At 35.5% G+C, this 14,343-nt stretch overlaps 1 protein-coding gene across 2 annotated transcripts in view; it reads right to left on the bottom strand.

The window, feature by feature from the left end:
- Nucleotides 1-14,343, bottom strand: part of RELN (reelin) — a 545,649-nt gene that overhangs the window by 322,680 nt on the left and 208,626 nt on the right. For both annotated transcript variants that reach the window (XM_044679411.1, XM_044679410.1), the window contains exon 4: nt 3,781-3,851. In XM_044679411.1, coding sequence (XP_044535346.1) covers nt 3,781-3,851 — 71 coding nt within the window. The remainder of the gene's footprint in view (nt 1-3,780; nt 3,852-14,343) is intronic.

Raw genomic sequence — 14,343 nt, 5'->3', positions numbered from 1 at the left:
CATTGGGACCCTGAAGTATGATTTGGCAGCTCCCATTTTTTTTTATGAGTTTGATACAACTGGTTTATAACATAGCAAAGCAATACAACCTAAAAGAATCATTCTACTGCATTTGAAAATATATTGAATTCCTTAGTAAAAATAGTGAGGATATTATAAAAAGTCATACTTATCATAAAATATAGCATCTTTTTATTTTATGGAATTCAAGAAAGTATTAGTCCCTTTAATACAAAATTATTTTTTCAATTTAGCTGTGGTATAATTGAAATTACATCTACTAGGTAACACCACATATATGAATATCGTATAACTGCTGTCTTGGTCTACATTATCTTTATAATAACATGTTTGTCATATGTTGCCTTGTTAATTAGACCATCACAATGTAAACTGTATTAGCATGAAACATCTCAGTGAGAGAAATTTTTTTCTGATTGGTCAAAATTGTTTTCCCTTATTGATTTTTTCAGATTTTTCCCCTGATAGGATGATAAATCATAAATCACTGATTTAGAGTTAGAAGAGAACTTGGAGGCCATCAAGTCTATAACCCTTCCCATTTTATTTGCAAGGAAACTGAGCACAGAGAAGCTAATTGTCCAAGGTCATAGACTATTAAGTATCCAAGGCAGGATTTGAACTGACAGCCTTCTGACTCCAAGTTTAGTGACCAATCAATTGTGACACACCACTTCTAAAGTAATCCAATTTCAACATTAGGTATACAATAGAACAGGTTCCCAAATTCAAACCATTAAAGGAAAATCCATTTATATATGAACCCTGATCCCAAAGCCCATTGGTACAGCTGGAGATAAACATCCTGCTTTAGTGAGGTTAGGGGCAGAACTGGCAAGAGGCAAGAGACTAAACTCCTTCAGTAGTCTTGAAGTTAGGAAGTACAATTGGGGCACATCTGATCCTCTCTCGTTTAGAGGGTAGATGGATCAGATCAACTCCATTTCAGGTCCACATGGCAAGATCTACGTCTCATTCATACATGTTTTTAGTAATTGCTCTTTTTTGATAATTACAAAGTTATATAAACCTTTTCTTATTAATAGAGAATATTTGTTCATACTGTTGGTACCCATTCCTTATAATATTCATAAATGAAAGGATCATGAGAGATTACTTGAAAGAGGGAAAAAAAAGACTCACGGCATTAATTTCCATCAATAAAGAGAGTTTTAGAATTGAGGTTACATATACAATGATCAATCTTTTTTGTTGTTTTGTTTTGTTTCTAGGTCTATCTGTCTCACCAAGGCTAGTTTAGGCCTAACTCCCTCAGTGATGACAGGCACAGAAATTTTGACTTGCTCAGTAGCCAATCTAGGCTCGTTTTACCCTAAGCATGCTGGTGTTCTCAATCCTCCTCCATTGAAATAAAATCAAATAACATCAGATTACATGAAAGAAAACACTACATTTTCCACAAATTTTTCCCTGATCATTCATCCAACCCTAAACTTAATCAAGTTCTTTGTCTCAAAATTGCTCAAGGAATTTTGTCTGTACCCTTTGAACTTACCACATTATCTCTTTTGCCATAATTCTTTGTTTATAGGTCCTCCCCCAAACCCCAGGGAGTCAAATACTTGACAGAAGAGTTTGGGTTGTAGTTAACTTTTTATCTCCAGTGACAGTCTTGCAGCTGATATGGGAATATTACTGCTTATATAGTCAATATGGAGAGTTAGACTTGGAGGAAAGAGGCTTGGATTGGAATTCCAAGGCTTATTGTGCTTAATTAGTTACAGGACCCAAGATAAGTTATTTGAATCAGCTATGATATAATAATCTCATATGTAAAATCATAAATATCTGTTTTAGAGAATTATTGTGAGTAAAGCACTTTGTAAATCATAAAGTGCTTTTGGGAAGTAAAATTATTATTGGAGCAGAATCAAAGCTTTTTAGACATCTAATGTTCTCTGGCAGCTGATATTTTGGATGATTTGGAAAATAATTTAATATTACTATCTTAGTATAATTAATCATTCAACAATTAATCGATAAAATAATCATTTAAATTTTAAAAATTCATTTAAAATTATCCATTTAGAAAAGTTTGCATTGTAAAGCTAATATGTATTCTTTTAGAATAATTTGAGATTATTTTAAAAGCAATATAGCATTGTTTTATGAAAACTAACAGAAGAAAACTGTAAAAGAACATTGCTAACAACATTATCTTCATGAAACATGAGCAGCATCTTAATTAAGACTGTAGATATGTGGACAGGGATAAAAATATGAGAAAGTCACTTGGTTTTGCTGCTTTGACATCAAAATATCTATTTTTGCTTTTACTGTTTCCACTATTCAGTTTTTTCTTTCTTTATCCAATCAAAAATATATGAATTTATTTGTTGTACTTTGTTGAATTTGTTGTTGTAGTTTCATAATCCAAATTTGTTTGCTAGGTTTTCAGTAGTTAATGATATTGTTCCTTTTCTTTTGCCACAACAGTAAATTTTGCCACTTATACACATCACATATCAACAAAAATTTAAATATTTTTGATCATTTCAAATCAATAGTCAGTTTACCAGTTGATCATTGGAAATATACTCCTATGTAAAGATGCTTAAATCAGGATGCTTTAAGGAGTTAGTAGCTACAGAGAGCTCTGAATTCAAATGCACTTTAAGGTTTTCTGTCAGTTAATATTTCCTTTTAACGTGTCTGTGTGTATATTTGATACCACAAGCCAGGAAGCTAGTGGGAATTGTCCCCCTCTTGTAGACTAGTGAAGCATTACCACATTCATATAGAAACTGGTGAATTCCTACCCATAAAATGAATTAGTATAGAGTGTTATGGTAATTTGTGCAGAAACTGTTAATGAAAATATATATGGATAACTGTTAGGATAATTTCCTAAACTGTTAAGATGGTTTCTTGGGGTATTGATCCTAAAGGGTCACAAGTGTAAATAATGATCCCAAAAGGCTAAACCCAAGTGCAGTTAGGCACAAAGGTGTTGCATCTTCTTATTCCAATGGATAGATAGCTTTCTGACTGCTGATTGGTATTGTAGTTAGGAACTGAGGAATCAGCTGATTGGTGAACACAGCTGACCAGTTCTCATTAAGTCTCTAAGCAACTAATGAAGATAAGAAGTGTTCTTTTAATTACTAAACTAATAGACTTGTGTGTTGGATTTAACAAGATGAATTAGTTAACTAACTCGTTCTGACTGTGAATTAATTCAGAAGATTTTTTTTAAGGCAATGGGGGTCAAGTGACTTGCCCAGGATCACACAGCTAGGAAGTATCTGAGGCCAGATTTGAACCTAGGACCTCCCATTTCTAGGCCTGACTCCCAATCCACTGAGCCACCTAGCTGCCCCCAGAAGATATTTTGAGGAAAAATAACTTTAATATTTCCCAATAGCTAAGGTTCTTATGTTATGATATGCATATTTAACCTTTTTACAGTGTGAATTTCTTAGATACCAACAAAATTATCAATACCAAGTTCTCATCAGATGTCAAATGACTTCAGTAGCACAAAGAATTTTCATCTGTCTTATGTGCATATGCGAATATATACATATATATTATATTTATATTATTATATTATGAGCAGGAAAGAAAATAAATCCATTAATATATAATATGTCCAAAGCCCCTAATACCAATTTCTCACATCATCATCAAGCAATATTAATAACATATTCCCTCTGTGCTCACTACTGCAATATCTTCTACTTATAATGTGGACACAGATAGAATAGTTGAAATTCATTAAAATTCAGTAACTCTTACCTCCTTGTTCACACAACTGCTGGGCTAAGGCATCCTTAAATATAACTTGGCCTCTGTGAGTGGCTGTAGCCCTGGAGACAAAGAGGAAAGAGTTCAAAGTTTGCAATGAGTTTCATTTTAAATTAAATTAATGACTAAAAAGATTTAATACTCTAAAGTTTCTGTGTTTTCTTTCCATATCTGAGAACAGAATCTACATGAATAAGATAATGACAACGAATAGTTAACCTTTTGATGAAAAGCCCTCTTTACTTCAAGGAGTGAAAACTTGAGGATTTTTCCATGTAATAAGACCTACCAGAGCTGAAAGGGCCCTGAAGTAGTCTATAAGAGCCCAAGATTCATCTTATACCATTAAGAAACTTTGAAGTAAGCCTTTAATGGAGGTTAAATTTAGATAGGCTGAGACTGAAAGTACATACAGAGTATACCAGATGAGGAAATTTCCTGTGTTATAAATGTATCTTGTTCTGGTCTCCTGACTCTCTCTCCCCTTTGTAGCTACTAGATTAAGTTTATAAGTTGCCAGGATAAAGTAACGATCTGATATTGTTAAATCATTTTTAAGTCCTATATATCATTTTGTGACCCCAGTGGGGTTTTCTTGGTAAAAACTTTTGGAGTAATTTGCCACACCCATTTTATAGTTGAAGAAACTGAGGCAAACAGATACTTAGTGACTTTCCTGGGGTTACACATGCTAGAAAGCATCTAAGACTGGATTTCAACTTATTCTCCTGATTACAGGTCCACTCGATGCACTGTGCCACTTAGCTACTGGCCAAAAGAATATTAGCAGGAAGTAAGATTGCAGAGGGAAACCTTGAAGTCACTTATACACTATCTCATAGATCAAAGGAGTATAATAGCTACTTTCCGGATTGTATCTCATGTTAACTAAAAATCACATCCTGCGAATATATCCTGAATTAGTGGAAGCCTGCTAGATCTAGCTGTGAGGACCTTTGGGTCCTGCTAACTAACATGCTTTGCAAGCCTCAGATAAGCTCCAGACAGCCACAGTAAGATCAGCAGAACATCAAAGTTGTTGATAGCTTTGAGAAGATGTGGATACGGGTTAAGAAGCCAATCCCAAAGTGTCCTGGATAAGAGCTTATCTTTCCCACACCAAAACCCTGTAACAGTGAGATCCCAAACTCCTTTTCTGAATGCTCTTTCGTCTCTATCTGGGTCTGTCCTCAAAGGCTCCTAACTCTTATCCATGGTTTCATGAGTAACTTTCTGTGCCTCCTTCCTTCCCACACTGTTTACCTTCTTCCACTACCCCATTCCTGTCTCTGAACCCCTATATCATTTTATGTCTACACTTTCTTTGCTACTTGGCTCCATACTATTTGTGCCTTGTTAAAGTTTGATTGAAGCATTATTTACTGTGGCCTCCATACTTTTTTCCTGATGAATACTCAAGGAGCTGGGTGTGCCTGATCCCACTCAATAATCCCATAAATTAATCAGAAATCCACTCCCTTTATCAGTGCAGTTTGGCACTTTCTCTGAAACTTAAAGGGTTGCTCAGAGAAGTGAGAAATTTAGTTATTTTCCTGAGCGTTGTCACAGATATCACCTATTATAACCTGAACCAGAGGAGAGAAGCCCTTATTAGAATCCCAACCAATTGTGACTTCTATGTGAAGTGCCAGGCTTTGAAGAAAAAGAATATTGATTCGTAAGAGGGAGCTTTGGTGCAGTGGGTGTAGAAGTAGAGCAGGGCTTATCTGGAGATGTGGGTTTGAGTTCTAGCTCTGCTCCTTACTAGTTTGATGACCTTGAACAAATGTCTGATACTTAAATTTGTCTTCAAAATGGAGATATCATTATTGACTTTTTCTAACTCATTGATCATGAAGTAATACCTGCAAAACCTAACTGTCAATCAATTGGCTTTTATTAAGCATTTACCAAGTGTCAGGGACTTCACCAAGAACTGGAGGTATGACGTCTATACTCGAGTAGTTCATATTCCAATGAGGGAGAAAATATACATGCATCAAATGGTTATAGCTATCAACATAGAAGGAACTGATGGAGTCTAAATGCAGATTAAAGCATACCATTCTTCAATTTATTTCCTCTATGAATTTTTCTCTAGTTTAAGTGATATCTGTCTTTTTCACAACTTGACGGACATGGAAATAAGTTCTGCAAGAAAACACACATACAACCTATTTTCACATTACCTGCCATCTTAGGAGTGGGAAGGGGTTGGAAGGAGAGAATAGATAAAGAAATGTCAGAAAATGATTATTAAAATTGTATTTAGTTTGAATTTGGCCTCAGAATACATCCTAGCTGTGTGATCCTGGACAAGTCAGAACCCCAGGTCCCCAGACTTTACCTTGGAATTAAACCTTAGTATCAATTCTAAGGCAGAAGGTAAGGTTGTTTGTTTGTTTTTTTAATTGTACCTTCATGTTATCTGGAAATAAATGCTAAAAATGAGGGGAAAAAGAAAATAGAGATGACTTGTCATGTACAAGGTAAATTCTGACCAGACAGAAGGTAAACTTCTAGCATATGGAAGAGGAAAAGGAAAAGTCTCCCTGAACAGATTGGACCTTGAGCCAACTCAAGGTCCTCCCTCAACTTAACCCTCAACTTTAAAAGGAGGGAAAGTGGGGGTGATTGGAGAGGGAGGGAGACAGAGATTGAGATAGAGAGATAGAGAGAGAAAAAGATTGATTGATTCCAGGTCAGAGATAAGTACACAGCCTGAACCATATCCAAATTTCAATGTGAAATATTTAACAAAATAAAGACAAATATAACAACACAGATAATGTTAATACGTGGCCTGCCAAGTCAAACAAGAGGCTGGCAGGAATCTTTGCGTATGCATCAGTGACCCGTTTCTATTTGAGTTTGACATCAATGTTATGAGCTTTAGAAACAGAATGGACAAGGAATGCTATGTGTGAGGACGAGTTAGTAACGTAGTAAGGCTTGGAGAGTATGCTGAGGGAGAAAGAAGTAAGAAAAACGGGAAGGTAAGAAGGGTCACAGTTTTGAAGACCTTTAAATCCCAATTAAGACACTTTATATTTGATTCGGTAGATAACGGAGCCACTAGAGTTTATTGAATGTGACATGGATAGACATACGCGTCACGAAGGGTTATTTGGGCATCTTTGTGGGTGCAGGGATTGAAGTAGGGAAAGATTAGAGGTAGAAAGACAAATTGGGGGGGTTATTGCAATAATCCAGAAAAGAGGCTTCGATATCCTGTCTAAGATGATGGCTGTGTAAGTGGAGCGAAGTCTATGAAAAATATCAGAGTGGAAGAAATGAAAAGAGTTGGCAACAAAATATCAGTAACTAAATGAATCAAATAAAGAAACTTGATTTTTGAAAACCTACTGCACAGTGTGGGAGTGATGATTTCCTCTGAGTGGGAGCTCCCTGAACTGAGGTAGTTAGCAAGTGGATTTAATAATTAAGTCATAGTGAGTTGCCTAAGGTGCAAAGAGATTAAATGACTTGCCCAGGGTCATGACAACAAAGCAGGATGAACCCATGTTGCCCTAGCTGCATACACAATGCTATCTCTACACTTGAAAAATGTTAATATACAAATCTTTATGTTACTCAGGTGTGAGCAAGACCACATGCTGACGTGTTAATGGAACTTATTCCTCTTAAGAAATACATTTTAACAGGGGTCTCCTGAAGACACAGTTATTTAACTGAAAGGAATTACTTGAAGAGTAGGAATTTCAAGTAATTTGATTAAAGTTACATTTCAATAGGCAGGCTTTTCCTTAATGCTTACTATGTAAGTAGCCTATAAAAAGAGCAAAAAAAATGATCCTTACATATCACTTGACAGGCATTTAATAAATATTTGTTGATTATTTTAAGTACTATTGAAACTAGAGATAAAAATATTATTCCTATCTTAAAAGGTTCTAGTATGGCCCAAGTGATAAATAATGCCCTCTACTACCCAAATATTTTCTTTAGTGTGAAGATTCTTATTTGCAGAAGGTAAGTCAATAGGTAATGAGTATTTGTGGTCATGGTTACTCAAGAAGGCATGGATGGATTATAATACAAGGCAGCTTTGTGGCAAAGTATATAGAGTTCTGGAGCTAGAATTGAGTTCAGACTTGGCCTCGGAAACTAACTTGCTATAAAATTCTGGGGAAGTCACTTAACTTCTGTCTGCTTCCATTTCTTTATCTATAAAATGAGGATATAATAGTATCAATCTCATATAGTGGTTATGAGAATCAAATCAAATAGAATATATAAAATGTATATCTTAAAGTCCAATATAAATGGAATAGCCTATGATTATTTGTCTCAAAGTAATCTAATTCTGATGAAATAAAAATTTGAACCTGATTTGTTTTACAAATCTGAATCAAACTCAGAATTACTCAGACCTCACAGATTCATTAAAAATTCTGAGATCACATACTCATTAAGGAGTAATTTTTAGAGAATTTTAAATGGTGATTGCTATTATTTCTAATTTCTAAATCTTGTTTGAATATTGTTTGCTTGTTATCTTCTTCATTGAGAGCCCTGCCTATCTTTTTGCCTTCTTTTGTATCCATATTGCCTGGCACAAAGTAGGTATTTAATGAATGTTTATTTGCTGAATGATAGCTTTGAAAAGATTTTGAGAAAAATAGCATCTAGAACATCTTACACTGTGCATTATTTACACAATTTCTTTTTTACTTAAATTGCTTGCTGATTAGATACATATATATATATATATATACACATATATATATATAAATTCTTGTATGGAACATTTTGTTATTCCACAAGTTCATTTATACTATAGGAAAAACTATTTTCTTTTTCTCTATGAGGTTTCCAGAAGTATTTTTAAAGCTCTTATCTTCCATCTTAGAATCAGTATTTATAAAGGTTCCAGTGCAAAAGAGCAGTAAGGACTAGGCAATGGGGATTAAGTGACTTGACCAGAGTTACACTGCTAGGGAGTATCTGAGGCCACATTTGAACTCAGGACCTCCCATTTCTGGGTCTAGGCTTTAATCCATTGAATTACGAAGCTGCCCCCAGCCTTATCCTGAAGTATTTCTAAATAGAAAACAAAAATCCAGGCATGATCCTTGTATTCATAATATTATAATTATAAAGCTAGATTAAAGCATTTTCCTCTTCTTATTCTTATCTCTTTTCCAATATCCTGCTTTTAAAATTTCTCTGCTTTTCCCCAATACTAGTTTTTTCCCAACTTTTTTTCCAGCTTCTTGCTTTTACACCTTTTTATTTTTTATTGAATTTTTAAAAATTATATGTGGAAACAAACTTTAATAATTTTTCTGACATTTTGCAATTCATATTCTTCTTCCCCCATCATTTCCTTCCTCCACTGCTGAGGCAGTAAATAATCTGATATAGGTTACATCAGTGCTTTCATGCATTATATATTCCCATATTTCCAATGTTGTGACTGAAGATACATATCAAATATACAATAAAAAACTCATGAAAGAAATAAAGTGAAGGATTGAATGTTTTGATCTGCCTTCAGATTCCAATTGTTCCTTCTCTGGCTGTGGATAGCATTTGTTTTCTTTTCTTTTTTTTAAAATCGTGAGTCTCTTGGAATGATCTTGGAACCTTGTTTGGTGGTAACTATTTAGTCCTCAGTTGATCATACAATATTTCTGTTACTGTATACAGTGTTCTCCTGGTTTTGCTGTCTTTCCAGATTTTTCTAAACTCATTTGTTCATCAAGCTTTTGAAATGACCTTCATGTAATCACTTTTAAAAGAAAAATGTAAGTATAGGGAATCAAATCAAATCAAACAGATTTGATCATAGGTCAGAAGCAGGCTTTGAATCCTTCATAAATCTAAGGCTGGACATCTGATATACATTTTTAGAGACTACAATATCTTGCAATGTGTACTTTTATGCCTTTTAATTAACATTAAAGAATGGCACATGTTAAAGAGTAATAAAATTAATTACGTCATCAATTTTGGTATAGGAAAAGGAATAAGCATTTATACAGTATCTTCTATGTAACAAGCACAGTATTGTATTTTATGAAATTTTCTCAGTTGATCTTTAAAAATAAGGTAGATACTGCTATTGCCTCCAGTTTACAATGGAAGAAACTGAGGCAAAGAGGTTAAGTTACTTGCCCAGGGGTCATACAACCAATAAGTATTGGGGGCTGGATTTGAACTCAGGATTTTCTGACTCTGGGCCCAGCAGGAACAATCAGATAGCTGCCTCTATAGGGTGTAAAACACTTATTTGGAGCCAAAATACCTAGGGTTGAAAGCTCTGCTCTATTCTTACTCATGTGAGGGTAAATCTCTTAACCTCTTTGGAGCTCATTTCCCCCATGTGTAAATTTAAAGTTTTGGACTGGATTATTTCCTGTTTGTTTGTTTGTTTGTTTGTTTTTTTAACCCTTACCTTCTGTCTTAGAAGGCAGAAGAGCAGCAAGGGCAAGGCCAATCAGGTTTAAGTGACTTGCCTAATGTCATAGAACTAGGAAGTATCTGAGGCCACATTTGAATCCAGATCCACCCACCTGTAGGCGTAGTGCTATACCCATTGTTATACTTAACTGCCCTCATTGGATTATTTCTTACAGTCTTTAATTTATCATTCTATAAATATAGTTGCCTGGATATTCCTAAGGATATTTATCATCTAGCCACCAGGTTATTCTTAAGTAAATTAGTAGTCTAGATAGATAAGCCTTTCCCCAAACCAAGCAAAAGAAAATGTACTCTTCAGAAGTAACTTTTTAGAACACTCGAATTCCACAAGGAAAACCTCTTTAATGGTTTTGCTGTTTTAAATACCTTTCTATTAAGTGGTAAGCATGTTTGAGGGTGCCTCAGAGGTATCCTTAGGCAAGACAAAAACAGTACAGCTAAAATAGCACACTAATTCCAAAGGTGACCTTAGAGAGATGTAAAGTAAAAATCATCTTATTGGTTTGCTGGTGAATTGATAGAGATTTGTGTATGTGTGAGTGTAAACATGTTTGTAAACATTTTTTTAATGTTCAATACATTGTTCTGAGCTCAAATTGTATCAATATACAAAGCAAAATGTCAAAAGCAAAGGAAGTTGAGTGAGAAGACCTGGGGTTCAGGACTGGTCTGACCATGAATTAGCTGTGCTGGCCCCAAAACATCTGCTGGTCATCATTATTAGCTGCCTCTCCTTTTGTTTTCATGTCTATGTGAAAGGTATGATCTCAGCATACTTCTTAAGACAGCAATCTGGGAGCTGAGACTTGTCTCAGGGCACCAATCTGTTAGTTGATTCCACTATGTAAAAAATATTCCCAATTGACCTCGCACCCTGACAGAGCATAGAGACATATAAGATTCCACAATTAAATTTCATTACTCTGTGGCCACCAATGAGACCACCCGGTTTCTGGGCAAGCAACCAAAGTCCTAGACTCTGAGTAAAGAACACATACTTTACGAAAGGGGAGAAAAAAGGGAAGATTGCTAAAAACTGCCAAGAATGGGTCAAGCTGGTACAACAGTGTGACCACAAAGTAAGTCAGACAAGGTGATATAGTTTCTGGGCTCCTACACTGGAAGAATTTTGGAGGATACCCAACAAAGCCTAAATCTACCCCAATGGTTTTCATATTAGTTCAGTCTAATTGGGGGGCTAGATATTGATTCCATTTGATATTCTAAACAGTCAATGTAACTTTGTTGTGACTTGGCACTCACAGGTGTTTCTTTTGGGGCAAATGCCTAATTTGGAACTAAAAAAGACACACACACACACACACACACACACACACACACACACATATATATATATATATATACATATATATATATATATATACATCCATGTATATATCCATTTCTGGTACCTGTACCACGTCAGTGTCCAAGCTGCTAACAAAGTAATTTTACTGCTTTGCTTTTGATTCCCTCATCTATTGTGATAATTAGATTAAGTCTACACTGCCCATCTTTAGATTTAATCACCAAAGGTGAGAGCACCTCCAATTCTGGGAGGTCTGTAACTCACATGTGCTAGAGTGGGTGACAAATCAGGATCAACTGACTGCCCCCTAGGCATCCTAACAGAATTGTGATTGGACACACAAACTAGGGGAAGGCACAGCACATGACCCATTTAAAAGAAGAAGGTCTTCAGCTGGAGAGGGTCTTCTAGTTTTTCCTGGTTCGTGGGGCTGCTAGTGAAGAGGGCAGCTGGTGAAAGAGTTCTTCTGGTTTGTGGAGGAGTGCTGGCTAGAATGCTGATACCTTGGTGAGACTGCTTTCAATATCTTCTTTAGAAGTCCATGTGGTGAGTTTTAAGACTGAATCTTCCTGAACTTCTCTTAAGGAATAAACTTCCCTTTAATGGACTCTGTAAATGAAGCTTTGCTTCATTCACCTCCTGGCCTCTGGCCCTCTTACTCTGGGCTGAGGGTTAATTAGATCTTCCTGGATTAATTAGAGGATCGTAGTAATTTACCTACTGTGTTAGATTCTTATTTCCTTATTTCTTCTCTCTCTTCTGAATTGTAAATAAACTTTCATAAAAGTCAATTTTGACTTGAGATTATTCTTAATTGAGGACTGATAATTGTTCAGTCCTCTGGCAACCATCTTTTAATATATTCAACCAAAAACCCTTTTTCCCCCTTACACTGTGAAAGGAAAGGGACTACTGGAAAGTAGTATATAGATGCTACTATCAGTTCCAGCTTTAACATCCTATGATCTCTGATTGATCTTGTAATTGGCATTTAATGAATATTTACTGAATTGGGGGAAAAAATCCCAGAATAATGGACCAAGCATGACTTGAGTTTGATCCTCCCTTGAATATGTACTTTTTGTGTGCCAATTAGCAAGTCATTTGGCCTCTCAATTTCAGTTTTGCTTGTTTGAAAAATAGGAATAACAACAGAACCTATCTCAGAAGGTGGCTATGAGATTCAATTGAGATAAAATACATAAAAGGATTTGCAAAAGATTAACATGTTACATAAATATCATTATAATTTTTAAAAAGCATAAATAACTTCCTAACAATATCCTTTGAGTTAGCAATATGATGTAACTGTTGGTGGAAAAGCTAGTGAAATCTGCTCTTAAGTTCAGGATCACTAATTAAGTGAATGTGGTCTGGGGAGAAAGACAATTTTGTGTTTCTTAAGAAGATACATGAAGGAGTAAACAAATAGATGGGCAAAGGAAAGTGGTGACTTCTATTCATTTTGACTTTGGATAAGTCACTGACAAACTATAATTCCAAAGATCTCATCTCTGGAGGTCTTTGAGAAAGGGCTAGATAATTATTGTTCAGAGATGGCACAGAAAAAGTTCATAGTAATGAAGGGACCTGGAGAGATAGAGGAAGACAGAGAAAGGCACTAAAAGGGAAATGAATAAACATTTTCCTGGTTGGAAAAAGGGAATCTCTCACTCAGCAGCTCTTTTGTAGAATTCTTTTAAATGACCTAGAAATCTTCAGTGACTGACACATAATATAGATCAATACTGTGTGTTGGCTCCAAGGCAGAAGAGTGGTAAGGGCTATGCAATGGGGGTCAAGTGACTTGCCCAGGGTCACACAGCTGGGAAGTGTCTGAGGCCAGATTTGAACCTAGAACCTCCTGTCTCTAGACCCGTCTCTCAATCCACTGAACTACCCAGTTGCCCCCTCTCATAGTTTTTTGAACATTTATATTAAAGCTTATAAACAATATAAGATATACCAAGACAAGTATGACATGGGTATGGATATAATATATTAAGGGTGAAATAATGAAGAATAGCCTTGTTTAATCAGATCTCAATCAATCACTGAACAAGCATTTTATTAAATTCTTAGTATGTGCCAGGCACTGTGCTAATTGCTGGGAATATAAAGACAGGAAAACACACACACACACACACACACACACACACACACACACACACGAGTCCCTTCCCTCTGAGAACTTAAATAACTAGAGTGCACCATTTATATCTTTGGAAGGCTGACACCAAAATTAGCAGCTATACCCTGTCACAAGACTCCCTTGGTGACACTATCAGTTAGAAACTGGAGGGGCCATGTATTTGACTTGGCCCAATATTTCTTATGCTCTTATTTTGCCTTCAACACAGGAAAGATAGTTAAAGGCCAGAATTCTAAACAGATTCTCAACTGATAATAAAATCCAAGGTTTAATTTACAGATAAAATATTCATCTTCGATCCCTACGATAAAAAGAGTTTGTTTTCAAATTTATAGGGGGTCTTTCTTGTAAAACTACCTTAGGACATATAGACCTGAAAAAGCACAACATTAAACTATTGATCTAAGATCAATTGAAAGTCCCTTTAAATTTCTCTTTGTGAAAGAACAAAGAATCATCATAAAGAAGCCTGAGGGTAATTAAACTTGGACTCTTTAAAATCATAAAATAGTAGGTTTGGGGTCATCTGATTAAATGAACAATGATGAATGCATAGACTGTTGTGTACAGCTTAATTTCCCACTTTATACCCTCTTTACCCACTTATGCACAGCTAAGGATCCAATTCACTATGATCAAAATA

Source organism: Gracilinanus agilis, chromosome 5 (assembly GCF_016433145.1).
Source record: "Gracilinanus agilis isolate LMUSP501 chromosome 5, AgileGrace, whole genome shotgun sequence".
In the NCBI taxonomy this organism is placed as follows: domain Eukaryota; kingdom Metazoa; phylum Chordata; class Mammalia; order Didelphimorphia; family Didelphidae; genus Gracilinanus; species Gracilinanus agilis.
The sequence above is the reverse complement of the archived record's forward strand: the minus strand, read 5'-3'. Positions and strand labels throughout refer to the sequence as shown.